Source organism: Sturnira hondurensis, unplaced genomic scaffold, assembly GCF_014824575.4.
Source record: "Sturnira hondurensis isolate 20B ecotype Veracruz unplaced genomic scaffold, ASM1482457v3 Scaffold0004136, whole genome shotgun sequence".
In the NCBI taxonomy this organism is placed as follows: domain Eukaryota; kingdom Metazoa; phylum Chordata; class Mammalia; order Chiroptera; family Phyllostomidae; genus Sturnira; species Sturnira hondurensis.
This window is the reverse complement of record NW_028076767.1, coordinates 23536698-23555606: the sequence shown is the minus strand read 5'-3', so window position 1 is coordinate 23555606 and position 18909 is coordinate 23536698. Positions and strand designations below refer to the sequence as shown.

Below are 18909 nucleotides of genomic sequence, written 5' to 3'. Positions count from 1 at the left end.
CTGCCTTTCACAGAGAAGCAGAGAACCAAGGTCGCTGCCTAAATAGCTCAAGCTTTTTCTTTGGAAAAAGACAAGCTAAAGGCACACAAAAAAACCTGTGAATTCTGGCAAGTGTCCTCATTCAAACTACAGAGATAGTAATGTCAATATTCATATTGTTAAGAAAGGGGTAACCCTGACATTTGCTTTTATTTTTCTTTAAGATTTCATTTATTTTTAGAGAGAGGGGAAGGGAAGGAGAAAGAGAGGGAGAGAAACATTGATGTGAGAGAGAAAGATGGACTGGTTCCCTCTTGCACGTGCACTCCGACTGGGGACGGAATCTGCAACCAGGCACGTACTCTGACTGGGAATTGAACTGGCCACCTTTTACTTTGTGGGACGATGCCCAACCAACAGAGCCACACGAGCCAGGGGACACTTGCTTCTTAGGTGCTCTAACTTTTAAGTAAATACTTTCTCTGTTATAATTTGGATCATCTGCTTTTTCTCCACACCACGATGTTTTAAAAGTTACATAAATAACTATTAGGTGCATTACTTGTGACACACACCAAAAGTTAAAAAGGAAAAATGCCTGAAAGTGAAAAAGAAAAACAAAAAGGTACTCAAGAAATCACCAAATAAAAGTTGTTTATATTCAGTTAATTCTAAGAACACAGACATCCTAAGAGGAGACAATTAAGAAAGTTTATTCTAATCAAGATTTTAATCATAAAAATTAGTGATTCAAAGCAGTAAAACAGAATAATACACAAATCCAGAAAAATGTAAAACATAAATCTCTCTTACCTGAGAAGCCCCAAACATTCTCTTTAAGAGATATCAATATTAAAATTGTGCAAAGAAACTGTACCCATAGTGTTCAAACCTTAAAACCAACAGCTGGTTTCCACACGACAAAAATAAAATTAAAAGCATGGAAATAATAAACAGTTTACAGAATTCAAACAAAAGCAGGGTGACCAAAGGCCAGGGGAAGCAAACCAGGGACGGAGACATCCGCTAAACAGCGCGTCGGGACGCGTCTGCTGCGGCTCTGGGCGCCCGCAGTCACTGATAGGAGGGGTAAAGTGCAATATCTCTAATGGCCAGCAGATTAACTGGTGCTCTGGTAAAGCTTCCAGAATGAAAGCCGAGATAGTTTTCGGTGAGAACTGTTCTCCGTGAGAGCACAGCCAGCATGTGGTGCAGCCGGGACCTGAGGCCGGAGAAGTGAAACTGCCGCTCTTTATTCAAGTTTCTAAGGGAGTCGAAGTGGGGGGAGCCCCAGTACTTGTAATGGCCAGGAAGGACGAGGTCGGTGGCTCGGATGGAAGTCTGGGAGCCGATGGAGCTCGCCACGGAGCCTTGGGAAGACAGCGAGGAGTAGGACTTCAAACTGGAAGATCTCGAGACAGACATCTTTGAGACAGGAGACCCTTCTTTAGATTGGGTTCCCTGAGGAAAGAGAACATTCTCGTCCACATCAGTCTGGGTGGTGGCCGACACGAACCGGGTCATGGTTTGGGAGCTCGCTGCCCGGGTGGCCACAGTGGTTTGGGTCCCAGCACTGGTTAGGGTGGTGCTGGTCTGTGTTCCCGAGTCACTCACGCTGACTGCCGGCACCTCCTCCCCGGGCTCCGTCTGAGTGGCAGCATCAGCCGCGGTCCCACCCTCTGCTGCCTCGCGATGGCTGTTCAGGTAGTCCTCCTCATCGATGGTGGAGGACTCGGAGTCGTGGCGCCCCCCTGCCTCTGCCCTGCTTCTGGCAGGCGCCCCACACTCCAGCTCAGCCCTCCTGGGGGTGCTTGAGAGCCTGGCCAGCCGCTGCCGCAACAGGTTGCCCAGCGTGAGCCCCTTGGATAGCGGCTGATGGTCAACTAGATGGTCGAACTTGCCGCTGATTCGGAAGCCAGACAGGAGTTTGGAGCTGATGGGCTTTGATTGCGCATACAGGATGCGGAACTCCAGGTCAAAGTGTTCCACCACTTGGCCGGACAGAATGACCAAGTTACTGCTATTTAATTTGCCATCTGTCCAGGTAAAACTTAAGGATTAAAAAGAAACAAACAGAAACAGCTCAGCACAAGCAATTTTAGTGCACTTACTGTCAGTCCGAGTAATAAAGCCCAGACATCCTGCTACCTGACTCACAACTCTAAGGACAGCACACCCAGAATGCAGCGTGAATTCACCCAGCCTCAGCCCAGACGCATGGCACGTATGGGTTAACGTGAAAGTAAAAAGGCCGACTGCTTAACCGACACACTAACACCTGCACATCCTCAGCCACAGAGTTTTTCAAAAGTACAATGAGTCTCTAAAATATTTCAGCCAGCGCCCTCGTTTTCAAAGTGAGGAAACCAGCTCGTGATTTCACAGCAGGAAGCTACCGTGGACCCTAGGCCAGGCCCAGTCCCTAAGGATGGCCAGCGCAGTGCTCAGGGCTCCCTCCAGTGCTGCCACTTTCACAAAGGACACTGTTGTCACTCTAACGATGGCACTGTTGCTGGCAGCACATTTAGAGCTGACTAGGCCACGTGTCCCTGCCTGTCCAGCATCCCTCCTCCTTCCTCTGGTGACAGAACCCATGCCTACCCCAGGCCAAAAGGCCTTCATTTATGCACCCTCTCCAATGGCAGGAGGGGTGGGCACGTGACCAGGCTGGCCAGACCACCCTGTGCCCTTGGATATAGGGAGCTACCCAGGGAGGGCGTGTGACCCACCTGGGGCCGAGTCATTTTCCAGGTTGATACCAGCGCTACGAGAAATCAAGTCTCTCTCTTTGGGAGACAGCTCTTAAAGGCCACGTAAGAAAGCGTGGATCTGTGCCTTCGGTTGGAGAGTGTGACAGAGAATAAAGACCAACCAGAGAAAACAGGACCAGGAGGCAGGGTTCTGGTAAACATGTGGCCTCCAGGTCAAGAGGAGCTACACACCTTTCGGCACCTCTGAGTTGCCTGAGTCAATAAATCCCACCGGCCCAGTCTGAGTTAGTTCTCTGCACTTACAGTCACCCCCCCTGATAGAGAAGGGAGATTCTCTTGAAAACCCTCAACAAGATCACATAAATAAGACACCTATTTAACACCAGGATTATAACATGTCCCCAACCAATGAAAGCTACCATCCTCCTCATCCTCAATGACAGCATATTTCATTTGCAGAGGGTAGTTTTTATATTTTAGAATAGCCCAAAACCAGCTGAGCTAAATTTGGCTATCACAGAGAAATCTTTCTTTGGGTGGAAATCTCATTTCCTCCTGTTATTGAAAACCTTCTTACGGAAGGAGACTCAAGGAGGAGCGCACACTTCCCCAGCACTGACGGGACTGCTGGACAAGGATGGAGACTGTCATCTCACCGCCGCATCTTCCGCAAATCTCCCCAAGTCCACCTTTGCCCAGCGCTGACACACACTGATCTCTCAGGAATGTGCGTCTCTTCAGAAACGAGTTTTTCACTCTTAAACCCCACAGACACACCTCATGCACTCCATCAGACAATCTAACGCAGAGGTGGCCAAACACTGAAGCCACAGGAGAAAAAAAATGGCATGTCTTAACTTCTGGAGATTAGTGCTAACCACCCGTTACCTCCACCCTCTATTCAACTTCCCTGCACTCTCCCTTAAGCTGCCATTGCCAAAGAGAGACTTCAGAGGCAGGGCCAGAATGAGGATCAGGGCCTTCCAGACTAGATTACAAGGCCTGAAGCAAGGTGAAGGATTTAGGTGTAAACTCACCGCCTTGGCTGTGCCGTCCACATGGATATCCGGGCCTGAGACTGCCTGTCCTTCACGTGAGCAGGAACAAGGGTCCAAAGTACATAAGGACTAAGACTGTTAACTGTTCCTGCCACTGTTAACCCCCACCTCATCTGCTGCGGGCCTGGCTGAGGCTTGCGCCTGGGGCTTGCTCACTGTGGGTTCTCCAGGCAGATGTCCCCCTCCGCGCTTTAGTTTTGTGGAGCACAGGGCAGGAGAGGTGACCCCACCCCAACTAGCTCCTATAGGAGGAGGCTTTGCTGAACCTACTCACATACAGATGCACACATCTCAGAATGTCGGGCTATAAAGCCTTGCGTTGAAAGGGAAAAAACGTGGTCTTTACATAGCACACTCTTTCTAAAAAGCAGATTAATAAGCAAGGACGGGTGAGGAACGTACCTGTAGGAGCCTGTAGCCACACGAATGCCGTCAATCAACGTGAACTTTTCATGAACCTTCCCAACAATTTTAGTTCCCGACCTCGCATAGTAGATATTCCCTGTGATTGTCCGCACTGTCATCAGCTGTTGGCAGGAGACGGGGGACAGAAAGAAACGAATGGTCTAGTGAACAGATGATTAAGACAAGAGGGCCTACTTCACAATTCCCAAAGAGACAGACATTTCAGCCTGCCGTCACCCTTCAGTGACAAAGCAGCCCGTGCCCGGCCAGGCGATTCTCGGCGCTCAAGCAGTACTGCTTCATGTTTTGCCCAGCATGCCCGTTTCTTACATGTATGTTTGAGACCCTCGGTTCACGTGTGTGCTGTAAAAAAAGAAGACTCGGTTTCTGGTGATACTGAACAACAGACGCTGAGAAATGATTTTTGAAACAAAATGCAGGGGATTAAACTATCGAAGGAAACACGCTCATAATAAATAGCATCTCAACGAAGGCTTAGAGAAGCTAAGCTGACTTCTCTCCTACTTCTCCTGTTCAGTAAGATCAGCGGCAATTAGCAGCCCCCACACCAACTCGGACCTGGAACACAGGGGATGAGGTCTCTCTGACACAGGACTTCAGGCAGGAAACTCTCACCTCACACGTCTTTATCAGCAATGGCGTATTTCCCACACGTACGCGTTTCCCAGAAAGGTGCCCTGGGAACACACTGGGGCTGTATACTGACTGTGCATGCATAATTATCTTTCTAAAGTAACACACGTAATGTATATACAATGGTGTGCAAAATACTAAGACAGTCCAAGCTGAACTTCAGAGATCAGTAGCTACACATCTTTAGAAATCTTATACATTCAAATTAAATATTTAAGATTTTTGTTTGACTCTCTCATTCATTCCACAAAGAAAGCCCCTATCATATGCTGGGCCTTGAGACAATAGAGATATAAGGCATACTTCTGACCTGCAAGGATTGGACAGGAGAGAGAAAAGTAATAAATGATTAAAAACTATGGCTGGACTAACATCATCCAGAGAAGTAAAGAGCTACATCCACACAAAAACCTGCGCACAGATATTCATCGTATCTTTACTCACTGTAGTAAGAGACTGAACACTATCCTAATGTCTTTCACTGGGTGAATGGTTGAACAAACTATGGTACAATCATGTATCATATGGTACATGATACCACTCAGCAGCTAAAAGGAACAAACTATTGATACACACAATTTGGGTGGGTCCCAAGGGCTTTATGCAGATGGAAAAAAGCCAGTCTCAAAAGGTCACATACTACATAGTTCCATTTCTGTGACATTCCCTAAATGACAAAATTACAGAGAAGGGGCGGTGGGGGCCCAAAGAGGGGCCTGGATGTGGCCACCAAGGTGTGGTACAAGGGGGATCTCGGTGGTGTAGAACGCCTCTGCCTCTTGACAGCGGGGGTGGTTACGCATGCGTACACGTGATGAAATGGCCCAGAACCGGAGATGTACACTGTACCCACATCAGTTTCCAGCTTTTGCTATTGTACTGTAAGCTACACCAACGTAACCACGGGGGGAAACCAGGTAAAGGATCCAGGGAAACCTCTTTGTACGATCTTTACAATTTCCATGAATATATAATTACCTCAAAAATAAAAACAAAAAAAACTATGGCAAGATGACATCGCTTCAGTGGCATTCTTACCCAAGTACACAATCTGGATTTAACCACGAGGAAACACCAGACAAACCCACACTCTACAGAAAACTCGCTGGTGTTCTTCAAAGTGTCCAGACCCTCAAACACAGAGGGACGCGTGGTTCCAGAGGAGAGGAGGCCGAGGAGACACCACTATGCCAGCTCCAGTCCTGGACTGAGTCCTGGACAAGGAAAAGGACTTTCATGCAATGACCAGCGAAATGTATAATTAGATCAGATAATAGTATTATATCAAGTTTGTTGCTTCATTTTCAAATTTGTACTGAGGTTTGTAACATGGTCACATTTAGAGAATTTGAGCAAAAAGTATTTGTGAATTCTTTATATTGCGTATATTGTTTTTACAACTCCTTTGTAAATCATAAATTATTTTAAAATGGAAATTAATTTAAATTTTAAAAAGCTGTTAACTTCCACAGAGGAACACATGGATCTGGCAGGGAAGGGCTTCCTGGAGGAGGTGATGACTCCTCAGCAGAGCTTCCAAGGATCAACATACAATAAGAAACATAAAGAAATCACTATGAGCAGACTTAGGGGTGACTTTGTGCATCTTACTTTGTGGCACTTATCTGCATGTTGTGCAGGCCTCTGTGGTCGTGGCCAAAGCATTTCCTAGGCCTGCATGCAAATGTGTAACCAAGTTCCTACAGACAGGACACCGAAAACATCTGAACCAGCCGCAGGGCCGGGGCCGGGGTTGGGGCCGGGGCTGGGGCCGGGGCCTGGGGGAGGAAGTCTGCCCCCACCCGGTGAGGGCATGTGTTCACCAGCACAGACGTGCCCGGGTGAAGGAAGCAGCCAGGGAAGACAGTGTTTCCCCAGGAAGGAGTTAAGACATGACAAAACCTGGTGAGGCCAGAGGCACAGACCTCCTTTCACGGCCCTTCCTGCCAAGGATCTGGACACCGGTAAAGGCACCAACCAGCAGTGGACAACTGAGTTGGCAAAGGTACTCCCGGATTTCTGCTGAGTTAGACGCGTCACAGCCAATCTCCTGATCAAACTTGCAGCTAGAACTATTCTGTGATTTTCCTGCTGCCAACACACCGCTTTAATTACAGAAAGAATACCTTGAAATTAAACAATGATGCCTTCAATTTCCTCACCTGACTCTAGGTGAGCAGTCACAGACTGAACGTGAGGCTAGAGGCCAACACGCTATTCCGTGCCTGACTTGCATGTTCCCGGGGTCCACCTGACCTCATTTTTTATTTGACTGTTGGGTCACTCAGCTGCTTCATTTCGCTGGCTCTCCAAGGTCATGATTTGCCTTGTAGCAAATCCTACCTCCATCGTGATCTGCCTTGTAGCACCAGCGACAAGTTAGAAACTACCTAATTAAACTCAATCCTCGCTTTCCTCATTAGGGAAAACAGCCAACAAGAACTCTGTGGGAGAAGTCAAATCGCTAAAATTTTGCAAAACCACACTGCTGCATAATAAGGCAGCAACTTTATGCCCCCTATGCAGTAACCTATAGTATTAATGCCCAAATTCTTTCCTTGTTTTATTTCCAGTACCTACGACAGCGCATAGTAGGTGCTCACAGGCGATGAGCTAAATTGATAAATTAAATTCTAAAGGCCACACATTCAGTTGCTTAATTTTTTAAAAAATGGTATAATGACTGTTTTTCTTGCTTCTCTGCGCTAAAGAGACCAAGCTAGCCAAGTTGTGTAACCTTTAAATTGTGTTATATTTAAATTCTTAAGCTCAAATGACTTTCACGCTCACAGCAAAGGACACAAAAAGTCTAATTTTATAATAATGAAACATGAGAGGCACCACGTGACAGCAATGGCAGACGGGGGGGTCAAACCCCGGTCCCACCACTTTTCAGTGGCTCTCTGCGTCACCCCTCCGGACCTGACACATAGGGAGAATGCCACTTATGCGAAAGGGCTTCTGTAAGGATCAAGTTGCGGAACATTTGTCAGGAGCCGAGGACAGTTCCCAGCACGGCAGGAGCTCCACCGGTGGCCGTCACCACGATCAAAACTGGAGCCCACCGGCACTGCAGTAAAAAACAGCTTCCAAGGCAGCCTCTGGACATCAACAGTCAGGCCCCTTGTCAGCAGACGGCGTGATGTGAGGGAGGGGCCGAGGCTTGAATCCTGATTCTGCCGTTTCTTTTCTGTGAGCCCTCAGGCAAACACATCACTCTGCCCGTGGCCCCAACTGCCCCCGTTGTAACGAGGATACAACTACCACCTGCCATGCAAGATGGGTCCTAGTCTTGACCGTGGCAAAGCCAGAAACAGTGCGACACCAACCTTTTCCTGCTCAGGATGAACCTTCAGATCCATGCACATGTCCAAAAACTGGGAGAGCAGAGCCTGGTCCAGCAGGATGTATACAGCAACTCCATGTTTCCGGCACATCTCCTGCAGGTCTCTGAAGATGTCGATGTCTGTGAACACGTCCATCACTACCGCGATCACCTGCAGGGGCCGGGAGAGGTAGACGAAGGGCAAGCCGTCAGGTCACAACACCAGCACCTTACGGCTCCTGGTCCAGACGCCAGACCCGACCTCAGAGCCAGGAAAGGATCCCATCCTGCAGCGCCCTCCCTTCTCCTTCTGCAGTATCGACTCTCCCCTCACCATGAACTCCTCTCTGTCTCCGAAGACTCCCAGGCCGCTGGATGCTACGAATCTGGACTTCGCCCAGCCATCCCTCCCAACTGCTTCCTAGCCACGCTCCTCCATGCTGGCAAACTTCTCAGAAACATACAGTAATCCACTGCGCCCTGCCCTCCCCTGAACCTGTTCTATTCAGCTTCTCTTCGTTTACTGAAACCCCGGTCTTGCAGGCTCGCTCAGACCAGCAAGCTGCCTAGGCTCTGTGGCTGACACCCTGTTACCCTAGGCCTGCGGATTCCACACTGGCTTCAATTTCCCACGTCCATAACAGAAGTACATAAAACCTTAGATTCTCTCTGAGGTCCCTTCTGGGTATAATATTCTCTAAGTCTGTGACTTTGATTATTGTCTGATTTTGGATCATAAGCTCTGATTTTTTGTTACAATTGATAAGCCCACCCCATCCACCACCAACTCAGGGCTTGATACTGATCAAACCAGACAAGCAGACCCTCCTAGTTCTGCCTGTGACACGAGTCGGGACCCGAACCAATGGCCCCCACAGCACCAGCCTCCCCTCTACAAAAGGTGGTCTCTCTAGTTCTTTAGTATCTATCTGTCCACAGTACAAGCCCACAAGAACAGGAATATGGAAATATGCATATGTCCTAAGGATTCTGTCCTGAAGCTTGTCCAGTCCTTTCTCCTCCTCCAAAACATGGCTCCACCCCAGGCTGGTGTGGCTCAGTGGTTGGAGCACCATCCCACGGACTCAAATGTTGTGGGTTTGATTCCCAATCAGGGCACATACCCAGGTTGTGGGTTCAATCCCCCTTGGGGTGTGTACAACAAGACAGTCAACTAATCTTTCTCTCTCTCCCTCTCCCCACCACCCCCCCAAAAAAAGCAATGGGAAAAAATGTCCATGGGTGAGGATTAAAAAAATGAAAAACAAAAAATGTGGTTTCCTCTGTACCTCCTAATCCCTCTCTCACACTTAGCATTAAACTACAGTTAAGAGCTGCCTCAGCCATGCGTCTTTGCAAAATTACAGCTATTTCAGATGTCTGTTTCCTTAGCTGCAACATCGGTTTGCAGTGAGAACTAAATGACTACGTTACGTGAAGTACAAGGTACAAAAGATCCTTGAACTATCCATTCATTGACTCACTTCACCAGTCCAGGGTTTGATCCAGAACGCTGAACACAAAGGCAGCGCCAGCTCCCAACTTCCCTCGCTAGGAGAGGCCGCTCCAGCCACAAAGCCTCTAATCACACCCCTGCAGGTTTAAACCGTGGCCCTCAGCTAACTCCTGGCAGGACCATGAGTATGTCAAAACATCCAGGCTTAGAAACAAGTCCCTGCACACTGAGTCAGAAGTGGGGGAGTTAGTTAGCCACGGAAACTGCTCCCTGAAGCCAAGCCTTGCAGCCCCTTTACAGTCTGCAGCTTAAGGGCCTCTCTTTCCTCCCAAGCTCAACAGTAAACACTTATCTTTTACAACCACATTAACTTTTTTAATGTTTAGGCAATTTATTCACAGGTGTCACGCCTATGGGGGCAGAGGCATTTGAATGGGACTGAATCTCTCTCTCTGGCCCGAGAAGACTCAGGACGGTTCCCAACAATCACCATCCCGTGAGTATCTGGTGGGGGGGAGGGGAGGCAGTTAGACAAGAAGTGTGGAGAGGGGGGCAACGCTGTTCTTTCCCCAACACCCCAGAGTCGAGTCCCCCAGGAGCAGGGACCTTGAAACACCTGCTCCCGGAAGCTGATGCTCTGAGAGCCTGCAAGATCACTTTCTCTCTCCGGCTGCCTCTCCCCTTCCCTCCCCTCCCCCCCAATCCTGATGAAGCCCCAGCTGTGAGCCATTCTGGGTAAAGGGTATAGTGAAACCCACTGGGCACAGTAATTTAAAAACTAAAAAGTGTTCCTTATGAATTAGTGGCATCTTCAGAAGTTGAGATCCTCCCATGGGTTTTTATCCGTCCTCTTTTGAGCCGTTATCTGCCCCATTCACACCCTGGCTGAAAGGCAGAAAAGCCCAGCACACAAAGCCCAGCTCTGCGCTTACTAGTTGTGTGGCCCTGGGAAAACTGCTAAATGCCTCTGAGCCTCCGCTGCCTCCTCTGGAAGATGTGGATGATACCAGCATATATGTCAACGGGCTGTTGTGAGGATTAAAAGCCTGCAAAGGGCTCAGGTTTGACACTGGTGACCAATTAGGCAGCCGGCACCCCTTCAGAGTCTGCAGTGGGCTGAACCCTTGTACTGGGCAGAACGTCGAGTGTAAAGAATTTGACCCAGACCCAACTCACCTGCAAAGAGAGGGTATGAGATGCAGGGAAATAAAACGATACACACTGGAAGCGGCAGTTAGGGGGCACCATGGGGAAGGGGGGCAGCAGAGAACCTGCCCTGCATGGTGGGCGCACTACCGGCGTTCACTGCTTACTAAAGGAGAGCAACACTGGAGAAGAAGGGTATTTGAGCTGAATCACAAACAAGGACAAGAGCTGGACCTTAGAGAAGTGAAGGGGAGGACATTCTGGCAGGAGGCCACGTGAGGACAGGAACAGGTAGGAAATGACGGAGCATGTACCAATCTGGCTGGCATGTGGAACACGCAAGAAAGGGAGCAATAGGACATGACCGGGAGACAGGTGAATGAGTAACATCACAGAAGGCCTTGAATGCCAACCAAGAAATCAGTATCACATGGGCAGTGGAGGGAAGGAGGAATGAATTCAAAGTGGAGACCCCAACAGGACAGAAGAAGATGATGCTGAAAGAGAGGCAGGGGTAGGCGGGAGGCCTGGCCCCGCCTCCTCCTACACAGGGCCATGAACCCAAGTGCCTGCAACACAGCAGGCACTTAGACACTGCTTAGGGTCAGCAAGCATTTAGGAAGATTAAAGGGCAAAAGAAGAAAAATCAGTGACAGAGGCTTCGCCAATGGAAGCAATGAGGGTTAAAGAGCGGAGAAAGGGGTCATGGGAGAACCAAGCAATGGCCTGTAAGGGCCAGAGGAGGAAAGAAGAGGGAAGGAGAGGAGGGAAGAGGCAGAAGGAGGTTCAGGTATACACAAACAGGAAACAGAAAAAAAGTTTGACAGGGAAACTTGGAAATGGATTGAGGTGGCAGTAAAACCTTCATAAGGGGGTCCTACATGCACAGGTTTAAGAATGAGAGTATAGCATCCTGGCCAGTGTGGCTCAGTGGGTCACTGGTTCGATTCCTGGGCACATGCCTGGGTTGTCCCTGGTTGGGGTGCATGAGAGGCAACTGATCAATGTTTCTCTCTCCCGCACCCTCCCCCTCTCCAAAAGAAATTTATTTTTAAAACAGGAGTAAAGCTCCCTAGAACACAGATACCTGCTTGCCTCTCTTACATCTCATTATTCCTTCAAATATTCGGTGAGCCCACCATGAGCCTGGCATGGGGCTGGGCACTGAAGACCTAGGGTCAATCACTGTCTTGAAGAAACCCCGTCTAATGAGGGATACAGGAGACAAACCAGGAGTAGCAAAGTGTGATGGGGCCCATGGACATGCACTTGGGGTGCCACCAAAATAGAGACCAAGGAGCTGATAGATGTGCACTCAGGGTGCCACTGGAACTGAGACCGAGGAAGCCAGCCCAGCTGGCATGGCCAGGGAGGGCAGGGACCGAGGAGCAGGGCCATCAGTTTAAATCACCGGCCAAACGGAACTTAGAGTCACTGCTCACAGAACAATTATACAGTCGCTTTGTTAGGTGGTGAGCATCTAATCTGCTGTTGGTTTCACTATCTGGTTTTAAAGTTTCAGCCTTCCATGAAAGGTTGAAATAACTGGAATAACTGGATTTGAACACTGGTCCCCAACACCCACAGGGAGTTTAGAGGATGGATGGAGGTGTTTCTTCCCAACCCCCCTGTACCCAACACCCCGTCCTCTTTCTAGAGCAAGATTCTTCCACCTTCTGTAGAAGGAACAGCCCTATCCATGGAAGAAATCGGGAGGAAATCCTTCCTTCCTTCCTTCCAGGCTCAAGCCCTCTCCTGTTTACTTCCCTCTTCAGCCCACCAGCCCCCAAACAACCAAGCTCTGCAGAGCTGAACTAGACCTGGGGCTTCCCAAATCTCCAAGGTGACAGTCTCTTTAGCAGCTGGGCAGTGGCCTGGACTCACTCGCCAACTAGCCAGCCAAGTGCCTGCTTTCCAAAGCCGGATACCTCTCCCACACGCTGGTGTTCGCGCTGCAGGCTACAGGCCCCGGAAGTACACCTGGACTGAAAGACTCGTAGAAACCAGCCACTGCTCGCTCCCTGAGGAACAGTGTAAGGATGCACAAAGGAGGGACACATCAGGAAGGTGAGCATCCCGTGGCCATCAAGTGCCCTGTCCCAGCCCAGGCTGCACAGAGCCTGCCCACTTTCGTAGGCTGGAAAGCTCTGGAAGTGCTGACTTCTGCGAGTCTATTCCAGTGTCAACACCAATCTGAAACTCAGTACGCCTCAGTCATAATTCCTGGTACCCTACACCCAGGGTCCCCAACACCCCCAGACCAGTCCAAGTCCGGGGCCTGGGAGGAACCGGCCACACAGCAGGATGTATTCAGCAGGCAAGCGAGCTGGCGAACCTTCACTGGCATTGCCGCTGAGCTCCGCCTCCTGTCTCCCCCACACCACCACCATAACCAGTCCGTGCAAAAACTGTCTTCCACAAAAGCGGTCCCTGGTGACAAAAAGGTTTGGGACCACTGCCCTGCACTGTTCCTACACTTCTCCAGCCACATCTGGAGCAGCCACACCTGTGTGTCAAGTCCCACATCATCATTGCAGGTGACAAAACCCAAGCCTTACCCCACCCTACCAACTACCCTTGCTGATTATACCAAGGGGCTCGGTGGTCCCCGTCATTACACAGCAGCAGTCCTGGTGGTACTCTTAGTCTTCGGGGAGGGTACAAAGCCTGTTCGTGCTACTTTTCACAGGAGTGGAATCTTTTCTAAGTGTCTTCTTGCACAAAAGCTCTAAAGAGATAGCTAGAGAACTCAAAATCCCAGTAATTCTTACCCCAGTTCACAGAGGAGAAAACCGAAGCTTGGAGAGGTTAGGTAACTCGTTCCAAGGGACACACTTAGGCAAATGCAGGAGCTGGCACTTCAGCCCAGGTGTGTGTGAGTCCAGAGCTACATGGGAAAGTGTTAAACTAAGTATTAGTTCAAGCAAGTCTAATAACAGTCCATCTGCAAATGACTGAGAGCTCGAACGAAACCCTGAGAGGATCAGCAGAGTTTATTTCATAAAGTACGTGGGATCAAGCCCACCACAGAGGACGATTACACATAACATGCGATACTAACTCAGAGTGAACACTGAGGAAACCTGAACTCCCCAGGGCAGCGGGCACCTCTCCTCCGCCAGCGGCACCGCTAATTCAGAAGGGACTAAATCCGGGTATCTCCGGAAACCAAGATGTGATGTGAACAGGCTGTAGAATTAGCCCAAGACCCGGATCCTGGCTCTTCCACTTTCAAGCACCATGTGCGTCTATTAAGTTACTTAAGTTCTGATGGCTTCTATAACGTGCAAACAATACTGCCTGTAGCTCGTAGTGTCTGCGGGGTTCAGTCGGTGAGAGAACCCGCGTCCACATTTGACAGCTCCTGGCACAAAGAAAGCCTTCACAGGGCAGCGAGTCATAGTCACTGCCAACTCTACCACTATTCCTGGGCGAGTCATTCTACCTGAGCTGCGTCCCCAGACGGGGCCCCTTCCAGCCCCGAAGTCGGACTCCCGCACGCACCCTCGATGGGCTGGCCCGGGCCCACCTGCCCCGTGAGCAGCCTCAAGGGGCCCCTCGGTCAGCCATTCCAGTTCGCATTCCAGTTCTTCCTCTGCGTGACGCAGGACGCTCATGTCAATCACCCCTTCCTGCTGCACCTCAGTTTCCCTCCCTCCCCACCCACGGTCATGAAGCAAGGACACGTGTGCAACATGCCTGGAATTCTACCAAAGTTCTGCGTCCATCCGAAGATGCGTCAGCCTGTCCAGTGGTCAACACAGCCTGTCTGCTGACCATGTGACACGCTGGCCATGTGACACCCGAAGTCACTTTCCTTCAACTCCCTAAGGCTCTTGCCACTTCTTCGGAAGACCTTCTTGCGAAAAAAGCTAAAGGTATATTTTCTCCCAATTTTTCACGCCTTTTAAGAGAACAGAAATTCTCTCCTTGGAATTTCTTTGAAAATCTTTAACCTACCTTGATATCATCTTCAAGGTTTAAAAACAAAACAAACAAACAAAAAGAGTAAATTTCAACAGCAAAACCTAAATTCGCTTGTGTGTGTTCTCTCTAGATTTCACAGGCTGCTATTGTACAATTAACAATTCAAGTGTCAGATTCAGGTGCTGGTAGAGCCTCCATCCCCAGAGTGGCCCCGGCCACTCCAGGAAGGGGGGTGGGGGGGCATTTCTCTCTGGCCTGTGCAGGGACTGACAGCACACACACACACACACACACACACACACACACACACACAGCAGCACTGCCTCTGCGCTGCGCCAGCCTGAAGGTGGACAGGTGCGCTGGGCTTTCAGAAAGGGCAGGGAAAGCATCAAGAGCTGTTTTCCCTTTTTTTCTTTTGGGCTGGCGGGTGGGGGGGGGTGGCGGGGGGAGCTTGTCAAGTCTATCATTCTGAGTTATTTTTATGTATAATTACAGAAGACATCTGCCTGGTTCCAAATCCAATCTACAAGACAAGGTATATTCAGAGATCCCGGATTGCTTCCTTGCTCCCTCCCTCCATTTTCTTCTTTCCCTTCCTCTCTTCTCATTAAGATGATCATTTTAATTAGTTTTTGGTTTATTCTTCCTTTTTTTAAAAAAAGATTTTATTTATTTATTTATTTTAGAGAGAGGAGAAGGGAGAGAAGAGAGAGAGGAACACTGATCAGTTGCCTCTCGTAAGCACATCCAACCAGGCACCAAACCCACAACCCAGGCCTGTGCCCTGATGGAATCAAACCGGCGACCTCTCGCTTTGTGAGACAATGCCCAACCGACTGAGCCACGCCAGTCAGGGCTATTCTTCCATTTTTAAAAATATAAAGATAGGTGTACACGTGTATAAACATCTATCCTTCTTAACTCTTCCTACACCTTCTTCTCCTTGGCCCTGACCACTCTCCTGCCCCTCCCCCACTACCCTTCCAGGCCATGTAACAACACAGCCCTTCAATTCTACCTCAGATTCTTTCCCTGCCCCCACCCCCTGCCCCAGCTCAGACCTCCTTCTAACACATAGATACGGATGGTCCTAACAACCATCCTGGATTCCGTCTCGCCCCTCTCTAACCCACCCTCCTACTGCTCAGGAACGCCTATCTGATCACTCTCCTCTCCCTCCTCTAATCCTTCAAGTACCGTGCAAAGTTCTGGGCAGTCTGGCCCACATCCCCCTTCAGCCTCCTTCCTCCCTTACCACTAACCCTCAGAGACTCTGCTCCAGTCGTGAGAACCTTGGTTGCCTCCCAAACACGCCAGGCTCTTTCACACCTCTGAGCCAGTCCCTATCCTGACCCGGCAAGCCCCACCCATCCTCCTGAACGCAGCTCTAAAATTGACACCAATGATGAGGCTTTCTTTCTTCAGCCTCTCCCTTCCTGCCTGAAGCAACCTCCTCACTGCTTCTCACCAGCAGGCTGTCTACTCTCAAGTGCAGGCAAGGATGATGCTCTCCACCTGCGGACCCAGGGTCTGCCTGGCACAAGGTCTGATACACAGCAGGCAATGAATAAGCAAGTATTAAGTATTTGGCAGAGACACTGAAAATATGCAACTGGACATAAAGGTAAGGTACCACCTTTCTCAGTTCTAGTCACCCAGGTTCCAAATACAGACTCTCAAAGATATGAGTGTGTGGCTGGACTAGGGCAAAGAAGGGGACAGGAGGCTCTACTCAGGAGTGTCAGCATTACAGAATGCCCCCAAGGCAAAGGAGAGTCAGAGTGACAGCCTGTTCCAAGTGCCCACGTTCTCATCCTGGAGGTACGATTTGGGAATGCACACCTACCCCACATCTTTTTAATCTTTTCCCCATCTTTTTAATCTCTCATTGAAACCACAAGAGTCTGCAGCATCGAAAGGACCCTCAGCACAGCCGACGATGCACTGCAGGACTGATACTGGCAAGCTGGAGCGCACACCTACGCACCCCCAAACGCAAGGCACTAACCTGTTGTTGTAGCCCCTGCCTGCTACAGCCCCATCATCAGGCAAAGAACAGCCAGCATCAGAACCACTTGGGGCCTGCTCCTGGACTTGGCTATTTCAACTAGACTTGATGCATACATATAACCCACAGTCACACTCAAGTACAATTCCTAACAAGTCTTACCAGGGCCCAGGGCTTTCCTGCCATTTCCATGGCACAGAGCTAGGACGCTGAGCACTGCCAGTCAGCAAGCAAGGCAGCAGAGGAGCACAGCCCCGGACGAAGGCGTCTGCTCCCACACTGTGCCTGCTCCGCTCACCTTGGGTGCTGCATTCCTCCTCCCGGACCCCCAGGGACCCAGCACCCTGCTGCAGCCTCATCCTGGCTGCACCCTGATACCATGTCACACTAAGTCAGACAATGGCACCAAATCCCCTGTGAAGAGTTGCCCTGCAGCAGGGGATTTGCACTATTGGAAGCCACTGCTAACCGGGACATCGCCCAGTCTGTGAAAAACCAACCCTTGCCCCACCCATTCACAGAAGCAGCCAATTTCCCTCCACGCTGTGTATGTATTGCCACTCTTATATGTATTTGCTTTCTACAACGGGAGACACGCAGAGGTGACTAGCAATTATAGATTCCTAAGGCCCCAGAATTGTCTCTGGGACAATTTTTCAGGGCCTTTCCCCTACCTAGGAAATGAGCTTAAGTAAAGCAGTTACTAAGAAGCCCCTGAAAGTGGAATCTAGTGTTGGCTCACAGGCAGGAATAGTGACAATGTGGTTTGGTTTAACTACAATTTGAAACTGGAAGCATTTCTGGTTCCTTTCCCCCACGGCTGGAATGTTAAGAGTTGGAACTCCGTCATAATTCACATTCTTGGTGACTGAGATTCCTCCCACTCTTCCCTACCATAAAAGGAGGGGCCAGGACATCAGGAATCCGAGGGGTGACACGCAGGGTGGGGGCAAGCTGGGGACCCTGAGGCCACCGGCCTGCGCTCCCAAAAGGCCTGTTTCCTATTCTTGAAGAGGGTTTCCTGTCTGATCGGACACCCAGGTGTCCCAGGAGGCTAGGACCCGGCCGCTCACCTCTCGCGCTGAACGGAGCTGCTGGCGCAGCGCGTCCTTGCAGCCATAGGGGCCGCCAGCGCCTGCGCCGCGGGGCTGGAAGTGCGCCTCGACGCGCGTGGCACCGCGGTAAGCACCCTGGTAGAAGGCCGGCCAGCCAAGCTCCAGAAGCGGCGGCTCCAGATCCGACTGCTCGGGGAAGTAGGTGCCGGACGAGCAGTCATGTGAGGAGCCGAAAGAGTCCTCGGCCTCTGCTACCGCGCCCTCCTCGCGGGGCCGCTCGGCCGTCCGCAGAATGGTGCGCACTTCGTCGGGGTTCAGGAAGCGGCCAAGGCGCTCGCGTCGCAGAAAGGCTGCGAAAGCGTCCGCGCCGCCTGCCACCAGCTCCTCGAGCGCCAGGCGCTGCGCTTCGCTATACAGCTCGGCTGGGTTGGGTGGCCCGCCCGGCGACAAGCAGGCAGCGGGCAGCTCATCCAGTCCATCCGACAGCAGAGCCATGGTGGTGCTCCGACCGGACCAGGCTGGGAAGAACGTGCACCAGCTAGCCACTTTATAGTGCCTTTGAATCAAACCGGCCCGCTCCATTGGCCGCCCCGCCCCGCCCCGGCTCTTCCATTGGCTGTCTTCCTCTAACGGTAGAGCCTGGACGCAGTGCACGCCGCTACGGCCCGCCCCTTGATTTGCATCGCTGGCCTGCAGCCCGGCCCCGCCCCTCGTCTTTGCACTAGCTGCCGACTGGGTTTAGCCCTTCTTCTCGTTCCCGGGTTGCTTGTGGAATTTAAATGTCACGATTCTGTTCTGCTCCGACGTGGTCCTGCTCGGCCCTGCGGGACACTGATCTCCGTCAGCTAAAGAGGGGACGGGCCTGAGTGACCGTACTGCCCAGAGTGGCGGCGCACGCTCCGGAGCCCGAACTGAAGTCGGAGAGCCTAGCACCGCCATCCTAACTCGCCCCCTGCCGGCCGGCCCTCCTAGGCCCGGGACGGTCAGACCCAGACACTGGGATTTATTCATTCTTTCCTTCGAAACTTACAGTTCCACATAACTGCCACTCCTTTGATTATACTCTCAGGTAGCGTTCTCTTCTCTCGCTTTATCGTGTTTTTGTCTGGTAAAACCTCAACCCGCTCTCAACCTGCTTCGCCTCTGCACCTGGGCAGCCACCATACAGTGCTGGGGAAAAGAAAA

At 50.6% G+C, this 18909-nt stretch overlaps 1 protein-coding gene across 1 annotated transcript; it reads right to left on the bottom strand.

Annotated features, from left to right (window-relative positions):
* Nucleotides 1-784: 784 nt before the first annotated feature.
* SACK1D (scaffolding CK1 anchoring protein D) lies at nucleotides 785-18237 on the bottom strand. Its single transcript, XM_037044059.1, has 4 exons — nucleotides 17743-18237; nucleotides 8137-8304; nucleotides 4151-4275; nucleotides 785-2029 (listed from the first exon to the last, which is right to left on the bottom strand). The coding sequence occupies exons 1-4, from the start codon at nucleotides 18217-18219 to the stop codon at nucleotides 1054-1056; spliced, it is 1746 nt and encodes a 581-aa protein (XP_036899954.1). The 5' UTR covers nucleotides 18220-18237; the 3' UTR covers nucleotides 785-1053.
* Nucleotides 18238-18909: the final 672 nt, after the last annotated feature.